Source organism: Toxorhynchites rutilus, chromosome 3 (assembly GCF_029784135.1).
Source record: "Toxorhynchites rutilus septentrionalis strain SRP chromosome 3, ASM2978413v1, whole genome shotgun sequence".
Lineage (NCBI taxonomy): Eukaryota > Metazoa > Arthropoda > Insecta > Diptera > Culicidae > Toxorhynchites > Toxorhynchites rutilus.
Window position 1 is genome coordinate 314,118,347 of NC_073746.1, and position 18,671 is coordinate 314,137,017.

Genomic DNA, 18,671 nt, shown 5'->3' on the forward strand with positions numbered 1-18,671 from the left:
ATTGTTATTACCAAATGATGAGATGGTTATTGGCACAACGGTGTTCCGTCAGACTTCCGAAAGTGAATTTTATCTTTTTGGCAAATTATTTATCGTTTAACGACACGCTATCTTTCAATTCTAATCAGTTCGTTCTTCATCGGAAAAGGATGCAAGTGCAAGATTGGTGCTACAAGGGTGACTCATCGCTGCCGTCACTGATAAGAGGAGCGACAAACGGTGTGTTCTTGTCCACTTGACACTGTACCACAACGGCTATCTTATCACGTGAAACAAAATGGCGAGATAACTTCTTTCCCTTGATTTGATATTGAATGTTCGACGTTGTCATCAAATGGTTAAATCGGGTAGTTTTTCTCTATCCGCAAAAGAAAATCGCAATAAATTATTCGTGGAAAAAATTATGACATTTTAATATCGAGAGTTATTGTTCTGTTCGATATTCGCGGTAGATTTGATAGCGAATGTGATTAATGTGTATGCAATTTCACATTGTTTGAGTTTCACAACCCGATCATATAATTTATTCAATAAATTAATAATTAAGTGCATCATCACAGACAATACGCACACTATGTGAAATAATTGAAAGGTTGTTTCCGAGACATGACCACAAAGTTAACGAAGGATTAAGTAAAGATATTTGTTGGATGTTTATTTTGGATATCTTTGAAGATGATACTATGCAATCGACACTTATTTATTTATTTATTTGTTTTATAGATAGCATAAGATTTTGCATTCATCGCATTGCTACATAGCATACGGCTTGTTCCTACTAACATAACACAAAAAAAATAACAATCATACAATTCAATTATTAAGAAAACAAAAAAATAAACTATAACAATTATTAAAATTAATTCAGATATTCTTTGCATTGCTTGTGAATGATTTTTTATTTCTCATATGATTGGGAGGAGAATTCCAAAGACACCAGCTCACCTCTTACAAATAATGTTTTCCCAAATAATGCAGTGGTGTGTGGCGGTAAAACATATTTATTTAGTCTGTCACTTCTGAAAGGCGTCAATTTTTCAAATATGTAGGGCACTTTGTAGTGATTATTTTATGAATCAAAAAACAAGAACGAGCTTTGATAAAGTTGTGGAATGAGTAACCCAAAAGTTCGCTTTGTAAATGAGAAACGCTGTCCAGGTGGCTGAGATTGAAAACGAAACGAACACAAGTATTAGCTGCTACCCTTAGCCTGTCCAAAGTTTGCATATTAACCGAAAGCAAAAGAAAGTCACACGATATGAAGTATGGTAAAATGATACTTTTAAAAACTCTAAGCTTAGTCTCTTTATTCAAGCAATAACCCTTTAATTTGAAACATCGCAAAGTAGCGTAAATTTTGCCACATTGGGACAAAACAAATTTATCACATTGTAAATCGTTCTGAATTGTGAATCCTAGACTAGTGGCAATATCGACTAAACGTGTTGTGTTGATCCCAATTTTCAAAATCGAAGGTTCATTATCACTACCACGTTTAATGAACAAAGCTTGTGATTTTTGTGCATTGAGTTTCAAAAAATTAGCGTCTTCCCAAGTTTTTATACAATCTAAATCACCGTTCTCTAGTCTACAAATAGTCTCGTTGTTCATACCATTACAATTCATATATAGTTGAACATAATCTGCGAAAATGTGTATCGAACAAAACTTCAAGATTGACGGAAGATCATTAATATAGAGACTAAAAAGAATTGGAATTTGAACCGACCCCTGAGGCACACCCGAAGTAACTGGTAGGAAATTTGAGAGAATTTCATTTGACCAGACTGCTTGCTTACGATCACGTAAGAAGGATTCAATAAGTTTAACGGCATCAGTATTGAAATTAAAAAGCAATTTGAGCTTATTGCACAGCTGATTATGAGAAATCGTATCAAAAGCTTCAGAGAAATCTAAAAAAATCATGATCACTTTGCCACCACTGTCGATAGCAGCACCAACATCATCATAAATTTTTAGCATAGCCGTTTTGGTACTATGACCCGCACGATAACCAGACTGAAAAGATGTTATTAAACTATGCTCATGCAAATAAGAGCACATTTGAGTTTTTAGATGTATTTCGAAGCTTTTCGATATCGCGCATAAAATACTTATGGGTCGTAAGTTATTCAATGAATCCATGTTATTTTTCTTTTTCAAAGGTATTATTTTGGAGTATTTCCATGCTTGGGGATATTTGGAATGGATAATGATATTGTTGAACATGTATGTTAATGGCTCAAGTAGAACAGGAAGGATTAATTTTACAAATTTTATAGGAAGGTCGTCTAGACCCACAGCATTTGACGAAACTTCATAAATAGAATTTATAACATCGTAGTCCTGAAGACAACGGAAGCGGAAACTATCGTCCAAACCAGAATCAGGCGTTTGATGAAATGAATTAGTAATTTCATTAGAACAATTTAATTTATATCGAAATTTATATCGTTTTGCATTGATCGGCTAGAAAATCCTAATGCCCGAAACTTTTTCCAAAACTCATTAGATGACAAGCTAGCAGATAGTTGAGTGTTGTTATAGTTACGTTTTGCCTGAACCACTAACAGATTCGTTGAATTGTTTAAAAAAAGTAAAATAATTTTGGTTCCTAGAAATTTTCCATTGTTTGTACGCAAGATCACGATCAATCATAGCCTTTTGAATTTGGGTATTAAACCAGGGGTTATGGCGAGCTTTATGCCTGATTTTCACAATAGGAACACACCTGTCATGCAATGATTTCAGGTAATGATTGAATAAACCAACTAGCACATCAGAGTTTTCGGATGAATAGAAAATACTCCAATCAAGCTTGTTAAATTCTGACGCAATCAGGATCGACCCGTTTGTAGTCACGATAAAAGAAATCATTAGGGACAGTATTTCTATCGAAATCAAGATAAGCAAAAATCAGATCGTGTTGTGACATATTCTGGACATCAATTTGAGCAAATCTCAAAATTTTGCTCAAATTGTTAGTTATAATGCGAGCTGCGATGACCCAGAGGAATGAAAAAAAGTCGGTTCATCACGAGTTATTTTCAGTGACAATGAAGCCAGAACATCGGGAAAAACGTTCGGTTTTTGGACAAAGAATATTTGTGTTGAAATCCCCAAGAAGCAAAATATGTTTATAACATGTTCCATAATCTATGATTTTTTCGTAAACAAACTCTGAACAATCTAGCAGCGGGTGGAAAACAGTTCTCTGAACGGACGAATCAAAATTATAGGTGTTCAACCAAAAGCGACGGGTTCGTGTGTACCGCAGGTGATGAGCTTCAGAAGCGCCACATCCAGGGCACGACGGAGCATGGAAGAGGGAATGTGAAGGCCTGGGGTGTTTTTCGTGGGGTGGAGTTTTAGGTCTCGTGAAAAACAACAGGATAATAACGGCAGATTTGTATATCAATATCCTGCGGGAAAATCTGGAGGTTTTGCTGATCCAGAAGAGAAGTTCGTATTTCAGTAGGACAACGACAATTTAAATTTTCTCATGCATACAGAAACGTAGTAAGAAATACATAACATTCCGCATAATGAGACTTGATTTAGTTGGAGTAGCATATTTATACAGGGTCAAAGCCATAAAAGGATCCTCCTCAAGAGCAGAATGTGGTGCGGTATATCAGCTTTAGTGAATAAAACATTGTAAGTCGTTATTCACCTATGACCACTTTGCCCCCAAACATCAAAGTAATTTCTATGCTAATTAATCACTGAGATTGAAGAAAATATCTGTTCACCTCTCCTAGAATATGTGAACAGCCGTCCGAACTGATGAATTGTCCAATATATCAGATTGAATAAACTAAATTTCACGAGAAATTCCTTAGATACCATGCGCATAAAACTGCAGCCGAATGGCTGTCGAGAGAGCAATTTCTGTTTTTATTTATATTTTGACATGCGACAGCTCTACTGAAGTACAGGGTGACTCAAAAGTCATTAAATTCATCAAACATAAGGTGTCCATCAATACGGTATCTATAGTCAATAGTTATACTACCGAACAAGCAGGTGACCACTTTGCCCCCCATGACCAATTTGCCCCCATTACCCCTAGACTTTTCGTTATGAGAGCGTCGCCATTGGGAACGACAGTAAGAAATTGGAGAATGAGTCTTAGAAAAATTCACTATCGGACCGTAGGGACCGTCAAAGGCCAGACGGGAAGTTAATTGTCGTCTCCACAATTGGTGGACCAGTTCATTTGAACATTGACTTTTAACTCACGAATGATTTGCTCTTTGTTTTCTGGTGCATCTTACTTATCATTCATTTCAGTAGTCTCAAAATCGAAAATATTTAAAAAATAAAAAATTATCAAATATTGAATAATTTGGTTGAGTTGAAGTCATCCATATCAAATTAAGTCAAGAAGTCAAATTTAATAATCCACTAAACACTCAACTCAATGAATCCGTGCATAGTTGGATACTGTTATCCATTATTATGATTGCTTATTTGGTTTACATTGATATTCTAGCTGGTTCCCAAGAAATTCAGGGAGTTGAGGTGGTTTTTGGTGCTTTTCATAATAATTTAGCTTATCTATTTAAATAAATGACAGTAGTAGAATATACGTAGCCCATGTTTTGACCAACACCGTACTAAAAAAATAATTAACTGTAATACAACACTAGCATTTCATTTATTTCGGTCATTTTTTGACTATAGAAAAACCCAAAATAAGAATGACAGACGTATCTTGTACTTGTGTGTAATTTCCTTCCTAAGAGCGAATATGAGAAACATTTGATCACAAATCAACAATGATTCATGTCTGCAAATATTCCTAATTGAGAAACATCATTCATACGAACAATTCTTCTACAGCTTTAAAGTGTATCCGGGATGCATGACAGCGTGGGGTCGTTGACCTCATCATTCTGCAGAATCGCATTCGCACCAACTGGCGATGACAATGACTGTGCGGAGGTCTAACGAGTCACGAGGCGGATCCCGTCTCGTCCGACCAAAAGCAGACGGTTAAATTCACCATTACATTGCCATGAGCTGCGATCTCGTTAGGAGAATGGTTGATGACTCACGATGGTCTGTGAGCTCGAGGGTTCTCGGCCACGACCAGAAAAGCCCACTCTTGAACACGCTTGACCTATTCTTCCCCCCCCATGAAGTGGATGGAGGATTGTAACTGGAAAAAATCTGCACACGACATCGACATTCAATGTATGATACAAATGTTATTCTAAAGATAACACGATGCTATGTATGTACCTCGAAGCAGTGGCCGTGGATTATATGAGCTCCATTGGCTCTGTACACGTCCTTCGCGGTAGTCGGCGGTAATCATACACTATACAGCGCAAAACTTGTCCTGTAACAACCTCAACAATCACATAAATCGTGCCATGACCAACCGTAAAATATGTACGATTGATTTTGTTTCAGTGCAGTGAGCCCACACCGTAGTTTGAGAGTGTGCGTTTTCCACTTGATTGGCCGGCATCATGGCCAGCTGCGTGTACAACCGCCACCACCGCCACCTTCGAAACATGATCTAATAATATCGAGGAAGCTATCGAGCTATCAAAAGTAAAAAGCAATACATTGTGTTTAATTCCAACACATACACCCACACGTCACACAGCCAAGTAGACGCAAGGAAGCAAACAATTCAGTCACAACCAATCCCCCAAACAACACACAAGAAGCCTGCTTTGATGTGCGCGAAACAGATGTGCGCACATTGCGTAAGACGGCGGAGTTAAGTGTTGATTCAAGTGCGATAAGCTTTTATCTCTGGTTTGTTTTGTTATCATCGGATGTTGCGAGCACGCGAAAAGCGGAAAGTGTTGCGTCGTTTCGAGATGAATTAAGACAATCAATTAATCAAGTTACAGTTACTGGAAATTTACATTAAAGGGAAGAGAGTGGATTGTCGTCAGTTATTAATTACCAAGTGGCGAAAGCCTAATTTAAAAAAATGATCAAACATTGAAACACAATTCGGTTAATATTATTTTTTCTTGTTCTCCACCCAGAAATTGCCCAATTTACGAACTAAATATTTATTTCACAAAAAAAACAAGTCCGTGAAATTACCCTGTGCTTGTGCCACAGTTTCTTGCAAGTTTGACTGCAGTTCACGAACGCGGCCAGCGAAAGTCAGACATAGCAGGCGATCGATTGGAGCACAGCGACCGCATTCAATTATTGGAGCGTCAAAAGTACGCATGTAAACAACGCAACGCAACTCAATGCAGCATGTGTGCATTTCTCCAAACCGAGCTTGTGCTTGGACTAAGTATGCGGCTATTGCGAACTTTCGCCCATCGAAAGATTTTCGGATGGTCTGTTCAATGCTCGATGGGCTGTTATGATTTTCACACACATCAAGCGAAAACCCATCGATATTGGGTCCAAGATGAACTAGCATTTGATGAGCCTTTCGTCGATCGCAACACTGTTAACTTTCTCACACTGAATCTTGTTTTTTATTTATACAAATCTCATTCATTCATTCACTGACGGAAGTTGGGATATCATTCATCTTTTCGAAGCATAGTTCTATTTCTCGACTACGCACAGTGAGGCCGTTCTGAGGAGAGACGGTCAAAAATCTTTTCTCGTCCTACCTTACAATCTAGAAGTTGAGTGTCATCAAAGAAGTTGTTCAGATCATTGATCCGAATAATTGCACATAATAAATGTAGGTGCAATATCCGGACTTAATAAATGTAGATGCAATATCCGTTTTGTTTAACTGATAGAATAGCTTATCCCAGTCAGATTCCAAAAACACTCGTTGCGTTTACGAAGCCAATCGTTTCATAAACGCAATGGAGATGCAATCCATTTCAGGGATTCCGGCCAAATTGTGTGATACTGCCAATGCTTTCTGCCGTTTCATTTCTTCATCAGAACCGACTCTTCTTTCGAAAGCGACTGACTTAGATGATCTCTTGTGATTCGAGAATAATGAATGAATTCAGATCAATCGCGAGAAATTAAGCAGGGTCATAAGATGTTTTTTTTTTCAAATACTTGCGATTCAACTTGCGTGAACCGTATTATAATATTACATATTATATATAAAAATCTGCCAAAGGTAAATTTATTAATTTGAATTCTGGACTGGGAGGAAAAAATCTCGTAGCACTATCCTCAACGTTCATTTATTCAATTCGCGTTGAAGGCACTGAATTTTGTTTTTCTGTCATTGTGAAACGAAAATCTTATTGGATTCGCAGGTGTAATAAACGCACTTTTAGAATGAAAATTAAAACTCAAAATTTATTTTCCCGTATCGAATATGTATTCTACGTAAAAGAAGAACGTTTTTTCGCAAATGGTGATAAGAATTCAGCAAACATTTTATCGGATAATCAATTATATTATAATGATGAGTTTTTATGAAAACAGCAGAAAAAATTTAAACAATGGTTCAAAAAAGCATTCAAAAAACATTAGGTAATTATTCATTTTTCCATCTCAAGCTTTAATAAATGTCGACAAAAAAATTAAAGACTTTGATAAATGCGATTCACAAACGCAAATCGCCTTGGAATAAAGGGTGTGTCACATCAAATTGCATCACGGAAAAAACGCTGTAGAAATTCGCCCAGTAGACCGATCCTTTTGAAAATTTTAGACAGTAAAATAAAAACTATTAAACAACTTTTGGCATTTTCTTTTTATTCATACTTCGAGCCCAAGCCCGTATGCTCGCACCTTCCTCTTTACCCCGTCCATAAGGTTCTGTACAACGTCAGGTCGTAGTTTTGTTTGAACAGAAATCCATTTTCTCTTGAAGTCCGCCTCCGATTTGACAACTTTTGGGTTCTTCCGAAGGGCCTGCTTCATAATCGCCCAATATTTCTCTATTGGGCGAAGCTCCGGCGCGTTGGGCGGGTTCATTTCCTTTGGCACGAAGGTGACCCCGTTGGCTTCGTACCACTCCAACACGTCCTTTGAATAGTAGCACGAAGCGAGATCCGGCCAAAAGATGGTCGGGCCCTTGTGCTGCTTCAATAGTGGTAGTAAGCGCTTCTGTAGGCACTCCTCAAGGTAAACCTGCCCGTTTACCGTGCCGGTCATCACGAAGGGGGCGCTCCGCTTTCCGCAAGAGCAGATCGCTTGCCACACCATGTACTTTTTGGCAAACTTGGATAGTTTCTGCTTGCGAATCTCCTCCGGAACGCTAAATTTGTCCACTGCGGAGAAGAACAACAGGCTCGGCAGCTGACGAAAGTCCGCTTTGACGTAGGTTTCGTCGTCCATTACCAGGCATTGCGGCTTCGTCAGCATTTCGGTGTACAGCTTCCGGGCTCGCGTCTTCCCCACCATGTTTTGCCTTTCGTCGCGGTTAGGAGCCTTCTGAACCTTGTATGTACGCAGGCCCTCCCGCTACTTGGTCCGCTGGACGAATGAACTTGACAAATTCAGCTTATTGGCGACATCCCGGACCGAACTTCTCGGATCACGTCTAAACTGCTTAATTACGCGCTTGTGATCTTTTTCACTGACGGAGCATCCATTTTTGCCGTTCTTCACCTTCCGGTCGATGGTTAGGTTCTCGAAGTATCGTTTTAGTACTCTGCTGACCGTGGATTGAACGATTCCCAGCATCTTACCGATGTCCCGATGTGAAAACTCCGGATTCTCGAAATGAGTGCGCAGGATTAATTCACGCCGCTCTTTTTCCGCTCTTTTTCCAAATTTACGAAAAATTGACAGTGCAGCATGGCCAACGTGATCTATACACTCTTATCTGATTATAAGCGAAAGCTGAAGATATAATTCCTAAAAATTAAATTTCTACAGCGTTTTTTCCGTGATGCAATTTGATGTGACACACCCTTTAGATAGATAATAAATTAAAGAGTTAAGCATCATACGAATGTAGACCTGGGTGTTCTTCTTATGAAGGCTTTTATGACAGTCATCATGTTTTTTTGCAAAAATATATATTTATTTCTTACTAGCTGACCCGACGAACTTCGTCCCGCCCAAAATAGATTTTTTGATTTGAATACTTTCAAACATCCACTTGTTCTTACTAAGTGAACGTTAGTGAATCCAATCAATGAACTCTTCATTGATTGATTACCCTTTGACCCTTTACAATTTCCTTTTACTATAAATTGTCTAGTACTTCTACAAAAATTCGTCCTTATAATATAAAATTATTTTCTCGTTCAAGATTCTTCAAGCATTTGGAAATAACATGTTCCTCCGTTGCATGGAATACATGTTTGATACAGAGAATATTACAAAATAAAAACAGCTCAAATCGGACCATTCCTTCCTCGGGTTTAGGGCACACCAACACATTTGGCTTTCCATTTTTGTTTATATAGATAGAAGAAATTGGAATGCGTTATTCCGTCTGAAAATCCTTTTACACTTTTGAACAAAAATCAATTTCGTTAGCGCCAACATCAAATGGACTAACAACGCTTAGTTAATTGCAGAACATATGGGAATTCAATTTTCCGAATTTTTCGATTTTTCTCTCCACTTTCTCTCCACTCCATTGATCTACGGGAAGAGACAAATACAACAAAATAAAGAAGGCTAAAATCGGACCATCCCTTCTTCGGGTTTTCCGCTTAAAACAGATTTTGCCTTACTTTTTTATTTATATAGATATAAGATAAGGAAATGCGTTATTTCGCCTGAAAATTCATTTCCACTTACGAACAAAAATCAATTTCGATAGCGCAAACATCGAATGGACTAATAACGCTTATTATGATGTAATTTTTGAACATGTGGGAATTCAATTTTCTGAACTTTCTGTCCTTCTTTCAGAGTTTTCCGAACATTTTTCGTTTTTTCTCTCCACTATATTGATCTACTGGAAGAGAAGAATACAACAAAATAAATAAGGCTAAAATCGGACCATCCCTTCTTCAGGTTTTCCGCTTACCAACAGATTTTGCCTTACATTTTTATTTATATAGATATAAGATATGGAAATGCATTATTTCGCCTGAAAATCCTTTTCCACTTTCGAACAAAAATCAATTTCGTTAGCGCCAACATCAAATGGATTAACAACGCTTAGCTAATTGTAGAACATATGGGAATTAAATTTTCCGATTTTTCCGCGAATTTTCCCGATTTTCCGCGCTTACCAACACATTTGGCCTTCCATTTTTATTTACAGATATAAGATATGGAAATGCGTTATTTCGCCTGAAAATTCATTTCCACTTACGAACAAAGATCAATTTCGATATATCGATATATAGCAAATATCGAATGGACTAACAACGCTTATTATGATGTAATTTTCGAACATGTGGGAATTAAATTATCCGAATTTTCCGACCTTCCTTCAGAGTTTTCCGAAAATTTTCCGATTTTTCTCTCCACTATATTGATCTACGGGAAGAGACGAATACAACAAAATAAATAAGGCTAAAATCGGACCATCCCTTCTTCGGGTTTTCGGCTTACCAACAGATTTTGCCTTACATTTTTATTCATATAGATTATTTTTGTTTGATACAAACTTCTTCACACATTGAGTGAACGGCTATCGCTGTGCGTCTTAGGTCTAAATAGAAATTGCATTTAAAAATTCTTGTTTTTAAGGTTATTTATTTTTTGTGACATTTTAAATGTTGAACAAATTGATTTATTTTTTAATTATTAGATTAAAATTATCTATCTGCTAAACCTAATCTTAACTTACATCTACGACACTACTATACAAGTTCCGGACAATAAAATGCTCGGAAATAGAGCATCTCTCTCCAAATTTCTGAATATAGCTCTTTCGTGAACCTCCGTTGTTCTCGTCTAGAGGGCCAGGTTCAGAATGATTTTGAAGAATTTATCCTGAATTCATTGAAGTCTCAACCTGTGTGTCTTGTGCAGGGTAAATGATCTGTTTACAGACCACCATCTGATTTCCCAGACAAAGTTTAAAATTCCGATCAATCAATGAATACAAAAATCGGAGCAGAATGTTACATTTTGTGGAGATTTCCCCAACGTGAGATCTGAAAATCAAATGACTGTTACTGTGAGTCCACGTTATGCAGGGATACCCGAAATGTTCGATCAGAGAGATAATTTCTCATGATCTTAATAAGATATGTAGGAAAATTGAATCGGTGCAGCTTGTGCATTAGACAATCGTGCCACACATTATCGAAAGCCTTCTCAATGTCCAAAAGTGCCATTGCCTTGGACAACGACTTCTTTCGCTGGATGACATTAGTTACTCTAGTGTAAAGTGACCAGATGGTCAGAGGTCTAACGCGGGTCACAAACAACATTATGTATATACTTTATGTGAGCATAAGCCATAGTCTCATTTATTCATGAAATTTTTAACATGTGTCTTTGCAATTAAATCTGATCTGTATTATTTCTTTCAACGTATCGGCACATAGTTGTGATTTTTCGGTGAAACAGATTTTGTTTACGCCTGAGAAAAGTTCGCTCAGTCAGAGTATTTAAGCCTGGCAAGCACGTTTCGAATTATACCATTTTCTTCAAATTACCAAGTTGAATACTTGAAAATTCGAAGCAATTTTTCAACGATTTTAGTGTTAACGTATGAGCTCCACCCGAAGCGAAGAAGATGAACATCCTGAGACATTTCGTATCCACCGGATATAGCCGATCTGGTCTTTACAACATCCTCTTCCTGCTGCTCCTTAAACCGGGAGATCTAAGCAACCAGCCAAACGGTGGAGAAGAATCTGGCCAGAATGACCATTTTTATGGCCGCATAGCTCTTCATTTACGATACTTTTTCAAACATCTCTGCCCCTTCCTGTTCAGCATCCACTAGTTCATCCGGCATATTTAACACGTTGAGCCCCGACCGAGCTAGAGGACCGAGAATGAATTTTTCGTCTGACTCACGTCGGTCCCTGCGGATCAATAGAGAACTTTTATAAAAATCATTTTCCAATTTGTTGCTATCGTTCCCAGTGGACACTCTCTAAACAAAGAGTTCACTTGCGGTGCGATGTAACTGGCTCAACTTGTTATTCTTCGGATTCATTGGAAGCGCTCTTGCACAGTCTGCCAAATAAATGTATTTTGAGGTTCATTTATTGGAGAAAATCAACATGATCAAATTATAATATTGAAATATACTGATATCGTGGGACATTTTCACTTCTTTTGCCAAATGCTGGACGTTTCGCAGGACATAATCTAACGCGGGACACTTTGTCGAAATGTGGAACTGTCCCGCGGACTTTGTTCCTCAGGAAAGAAACCTGAGGGATAGAAGGGATAGAAGGATCTTTCCCCGGTTTCAAAACTGGGATGACTTTAACTAACTTCCACACAGAAGGGAAGTAGCAAAGCTCCCAGCATCTATTGAATATGTTAGCTACAAAAGCAAATGAGTCGTGGCTCAAGTGCTTCCATTCTTTGTTTGGACACCGACTGGACAACATCGTTGCTGGACGGGCTGGACGGCGAGGGATCGAGTGCCTTTCGCAAGGCAAGAGGGCGGAGGTGGTAGCGCTGGAGTAGAATAGAGTAGAGTTTTCAAAGGGCCTTTCTCAAGGCTGGAGACGAATGAACTGCAAAAGTTTAAAGTCTCTATAATACAATACCTTCCTTCCTCAAGTGCTTGAGCTCGATGACAGTCGTCATTAGATTAGGTAAAAAGTACAAAAATCAGGAAAAAATCAGGATAATTTCTGAAAAATCAGGCAAAATTGAGTGATTGTCAGGATATCAGGGAACGTGCCAAAATGTCTGGGATACCCTGAAAAATCAGGAAAATTGACATCTCTGCGCACAACCCTTCTCGGAGTCGGGAACTTTCGGATACTTTACTTTTAGTGCCAATGTTTGCAGCGCTATACTCTGTTTTCTTCATATTTTTTTTATTTACTATAATTGAGATTAGATATGATTCGCAACTTTTCGCCAATAAACCCGATCCATGGTCGCAGTTCTCCTACACCCGGCTGAACTGATTCTTGCCAAGTCCTGCAGTTGGTGATAGCAATTAGACTTTTTTCGATCTTTGCTTCGAAAGCTGCTACCGAAATTTTATAGAATTGTTTCTAAACTATTACTCTTTCAAGTAATTAAGAAGTTTTGCCATTTTTTGTTAGATTTTGTTTAGTCCCTTACATGACTTCCTTAATGTGTGCAATAATGCGATGACAAAAATATTATTAAAAATATAGTGATTCTACTCAAAACTTTTGAGTAATCCCTCGCTTCTTCATTTTATGACAGTTAGAGCTGTGTGGTATTGTTAGCAATCGATATTTTAAATATAACTTTGTTAAAAATTAACGCACATCGATGGGATGACATCATTTTTAAGCAACAACTTTCAGGTGTTAGAATATTTTACGTGTGAATTTTTATCCTGGTGTGTGTAGGTGTAGTGGACAAAAATGCCGAGAAGAAATAAAAAAAATATTTTTTTCTGTTTTTTTTTCAAAGATTTTGAGGAGTAACACATTTTTTTGCTGTGCACCCGTGGCCGGGTGGTTAGCGTCTCACATTGTCATGCCGGGTGATCGGGTTCGATTCCCGTTCTGGCCGGAGGATTTTTCGTCAAAGAAATTTCCTTCGACTTGCACTGTGGTCACGCGTATTCAAGAGCTTGCCCCTCGGAATATATTCAAGGCGTGTTATTTGGCTTAAGAAATCTCAACTAAGTATTAATAAATGACGCTAATTAATGCATACGTTGAGACGGCTAAAGTTCCACAGGGAACGTTAACGCCATTCAAGAAGAAGAAGAACATTTTTTTGCTAACTAACTCAACAGCAAATCTAATCAACCTTTTCAACCAACCTTCATTTGGTTCCTAGAACGTTCCTGTAGGACCTTTCCATACAGAGATATTTTAGTTTGAATGAAACATTATCCGTTCTTCTCCGATGATGAATTATTCAATAAACAACCATCACCGCAAATCGAAAAGCAGTTTTGAAAACTTCAATAAATTCTGCACAGAGATAAGTTGTGGTGGCAGCTGAAGTGCAGCTGAACTGAATATATATGTGGAAAGTAGAATTAGCTGGACGGACAGGTTAATACAGCGAGGGCGCTTGGAAAAAAACTAAAAAAGAAAATAACATTGTCATTCACAAGCAAAATGCATGCAACGCGCGGCTTGGTTTGTTAATGTTTGCTCAACTTCCAGTTTGAATTTTTTTATTGGTTTTATCATTGCAATTAAATGAGATTTTCGAAAATTTAAAGGCGAAGCTGTAAATTTTCAATTTCATGTATTCATTTCAATTCAATATATACTTTTTGTTTATTAAAAAAAACTCTGAAGGGAGTTAAGATGACTAATGTATTAGGTATACAAAAAATCTTCTGGTAAATTAAAAAAATCTTTCTCGTTGCTTTCGTTGATTGTGTCTCAGACACAACTCTGCTGCGACTTTTTTCTTAATCTGAATATATTATAACGAAATTTGTCACCGCCGAGAAAGGGAAACATTCCCAATAATCGACTGTCTAGCTTTTCAGAAGAGATCAGTAGGAGCGCGATTTTAGTAGTAAGATGAGCAAATTTTGTGCAACGGAGGTAGGAATACTATGCTCACTTATTGCTTTACAGTTGACTGATTAAGTACAACTTTGACAGTTGATGCCGAAGTAGAACGCGGATAAACAGACGGTATCTATTAAGAAAATTCTCGTTTAATGTCCTATCATCCCAGTTTTTTTTTTGATAATAGTACCTTTCAAATAATTTACAGTGATAGTAAAAAATAATAAATTGACTGGTAATGGATTCCTTTTTTCTTTTCTGTGAGAGTGACCTCCATATATTTTGGCGAAGACTAATGTTTTAGCGGAAATAAGAAGCGTACTACTGAGAATAAATTATTTACTGAAAAGTATTAGACACTCTATTGAAAAGTATGAACACATACACACGTCATTCTTTGTTCAACACGTTTGTCGCCCAACGTGACGTTTTTGAGTTTATTACAGGGCCCAACTTGCGGATAAATTATTAAATGAAGATCAAACTTTGTTCGAAAACAACTTTTACATGATCTAACAATATTTTTTTTTAATTTGAAGACGAATTGACAAGAATAACACATGCCGAACTCATATTATGTAGGTTTCGCAAAAAACTGCAGTACAAACCATCCACACTATAAGTTAATAAAAAGTATAGTACAGGGAAACTTCGATATAACGTACACTCGTTATAACGTACCCTCGATATAACGTCACTCGATATAACGTACATTTTACCACGATATAACGTACACGTAGTACGTAGTGTAAAGGAAAAATTTTTTGAATATTTTTTTTTCTGTCGGAACAATAAATTATCTGTATTTTTATACTAAAACAAGTTTTGTACCTTTAACCAATCCCGAAATACAACTGGTTTTATGATTCCAAATTCTACCCTTAGAAAAAACCTCGGTCGAAAACTACTAAATACATTTGGTAATGCAAAATTAGTAGAATGTACAAATGTTTTGTACATATTGTCAACAAACCCGCATCCCTACCAGAGATTAGTATATTTTACTCGATAACATTAGTAAGCTTGGATATTGTCATATCTGAAAAGTGGTGAGAAAAGCGCGTATCAACCATTTTCATTGTTCCCATAAGGCAATACGGAGGTATAATAAGGATATAATTCTGATACGTGCATTTTCGGCGAGATATTGGGCTTCCGAATCATGGTTCTGCTTGACATATGTGTTTATTAGTACGGTCGAAAATGACTATAGATTGGTAGTATTTACCAAAAAATTCGTTATATTTACTAATTATTTCTCTCAGTGTAAATGAATCAAGCTTTAATCAACAGTACGAAGGGAAACATCGTGGCTTTCTTTTCTAGTTGAATTTATTCATTAACCTTACCCAAACAGCAACACGATAAAGTAATAAAATCTATGTTTCTGAGTTTTTATTATGCTTCGAAGTTACCCTGCGTTATATCGAAGTTACCCTGTATAAACATTATAATAATATGGTTTTGATTCTATTATTTTTCTACGTATCCTATAGTTAAATCTAGGTGGCTATTCTATAAAATTCCTTTTAAAAATCCTATTCAATTCGAACGAGGAAAGGGTGACGGGGCGACGAACGTGTTAAATCCTCACGCACCCCTGAACAAGTGGTGGGCTACACGTTTCAAGTTGCGGGCCGGCGCACATTGATAGCCGTGCAATCAAAGTCAAAACGCAGTAGCAGCAGCAGCAGCAGCAGCCGCAGCATCGTCGAGGGGAGGGCAAATATTCCGCATGAATCGAACACTTAACCTTTGTCCGTTTGAGCACAAGCCATCTTTTAACCTTCGTTCGTGTCGGTGAACTTGCGGAGAAAATGAGCAGAAAACAAAAACCTCTGCGGAGAAATTTTCCCCCGCAAAGGGTGGGAAGAAGCATCACTTGGAGAGCCGGAAAATGTAAACAATTTCTTTCGATACAGCAAGAGTGCCCAATTTGGATTCATTACCGTAAGACGGCGCGGGCCGGGGGCAGAAGAAAGCTTTGTTGCGTTGGTGGAATTGAATTGGCAAAAGAATTGCTGTTTGGTGTTTTCGTTTTACGAAATTGCAATAATCGGGGTGAGATGGAGAAAAAATGTGTTTGAATTTATGTTCGGTTGACAACCTTGGCAAAAGATAGTGAATACATGTCGGCAGTGTTCAAGTGAGACAAGACAAACGAAATCGAACATTGTTGAGACAGCCAAAATGGATGATACGGTTCAAAGCCGGTGCGCTCGTGATCGAAGCATGTGTCAGGGAGAAAAAATGAGAGCGTGAAGAATGAAACACACAACAGAAGCCCAAATTCCACCCCATCCATTCCATCATTCATTCATTCATTCATTCATTCGATCGGATGCAATGAAATAAACAACGAATTTTCGTTCAACTAATTGTTTTGAAACTAACCATTTCCTCATTCATTCCAAAATAACCCTTGCAGTGTAAAACGACTGTAATTATAATCCGAGACCCTTCGCCACCATAACTGAAACAAAACAAAGCGAGTAGATCACACAATTGGTTTCTTACCTTCATCCCCAATAACAACCCTGCATCATTTGTATGGATAAGCACAGTAGGTCGAAGAAACCAACACTCGAAGATTACATTATAGACATGGAGACGCGGCCGCCCGATAGCGGCCAGATCTCCGACACCGATGTGTGGGCCCAGCTGCACCAGAAAGAGGCCGATCTGCTGCTGGCGGCCGAGCTCGGGAAGGCGCTGCTCGAGAAGAACGAGGAGCTGAAGAAGCAGCACGAGAAGCTGGTGGACGACTACTCGGGCAAGCTAGAGGTGAGTAATGTTGATTTGTTTCGATTCCATTTCCATTTTAGGGTTGTCCGAAAAATCAACTTTTTGCTCTTTTTTCAAAATTCAGAACTTTTGAACTACTAAAACTATTCAGATGATCGACATATCAAATAAAAGCCAATCATCTGGTTTTTAAAAAAAATATGCTATACCTGCAGAAAATTTGAATTCTGCTCTCGTTATTATTGATTGTATTCGTTTTTTATTGCTTTCATAGTCTCAGGACCAAAGGCGCTATGTAATTTTGTATTTTTTCTGGAAAGCTGAGGATTTTTCACATAACATATATCGAAACCAGAGAGGGGCTGTCCACATACCACGTGGACAACTTTAGGGGGGGTAGGGGTTACGAAAATGTCCACGCTTGTCCACGGTGAGGAGGGAGGGGGTTTAGATAATGTCCACGTGGACACGTTAAATGAATTTGAAAAAAAACAATCACTTCTGTATTCAATAATACGTGAAACCTATTCTGCATTTCCAAGAAATGCCATATTGATCAATAAAAGGTTGAGCTTTCTGATAGTCTGGTAGTCGTTTCGGATATCGTTGGACTGCTTTCCTAAATGTGTATTCTGAAATTGACGTACATGAACTGAAAGCGATCGATTTACTTTCATTTGTTTTAGAGCCATTGAAGAAAATGAAAGATGAAGACGCCACCAAAGTAAAAACTACGTTTCTATTTTTTAGAACTCCCAAGTTTTGCGAAAATGAAGCACTAAAAACAATTTCTTTCATGGATGCACAGACCGTATTTCTGGATAAGTGTCCCTAGTAATGTTTGTTCAAGAATGAGCGAATTTTTCAGATGAGAAATTGGTTCTTGCGAAATGTTTTTGCTAAAGTTGAACATTGAATAACGAAATCATACGAATCGGTCAAACTATCGTCCTTACAACGAAAACAAGTTGTACGAGTCTGGTGAAAGAAATTCATATCAATCTCAAATGTGATTTAAAGTATTTCTCGGACTCGATACAATTCAATATTAGAAAATTCAGTGGAATATAAATATAAATTTGAAAAATTATGTATTATCCTGTAGTAAGCTTGAAAATTGCTTACATCGTTCAATCGATTTGAAACTGAGCGAAATTTTTCATATCTTACTGCACCCATCTTGATTGTCTGGTTAAAACTTTCTGATGTGGGCAAAGGCAACTGTCAAAGCAAAGCAAAAGTTTGGGAAGTTCTATATTTTTTCACTCTCTCCCAAGAGATCCCGCGCTTCATTCGGATTGGCTGGCGGAAAAAAGGTCACAAAAACACTCCTATTGCCTTGTCCGGGAAGTTTGTATTACCACTGATGATAATCAAATCGAGATGCAGATCAAGAGTAATCCTATCAGCCGTCACTATCAGCGACTCGCTTTATAAACG

At 37.7% G+C, this 18,671-nt stretch overlaps 1 protein-coding gene across 6 annotated transcripts in view; it reads left to right on the forward strand.

Moving 5' to 3' along the window:
- The window catches only part of LOC129775213 (bicaudal D-related protein homolog), a 102,238-nt gene that overhangs the window by 17,784 nt on the left and 65,783 nt on the right, over positions 1-18,671 (forward strand). For 2 of the 6 annotated variants that reach the window (XM_055779611.1, XM_055779612.1), the window contains exon 2: positions 16,915-17,270. In XM_055779611.1, coding sequence (XP_055635586.1) covers positions 17,037-17,270 — 234 coding nt within the window. In that variant the 5' untranslated portion in view covers positions 16,915-17,036. The remainder of the gene's footprint in view (positions 1-16,914; positions 17,271-18,671) is intronic. The other 4 variants (XM_055779614.1, XM_055779615.1, XM_055779613.1 and 1 more) reach the window with 2 other exon arrangements.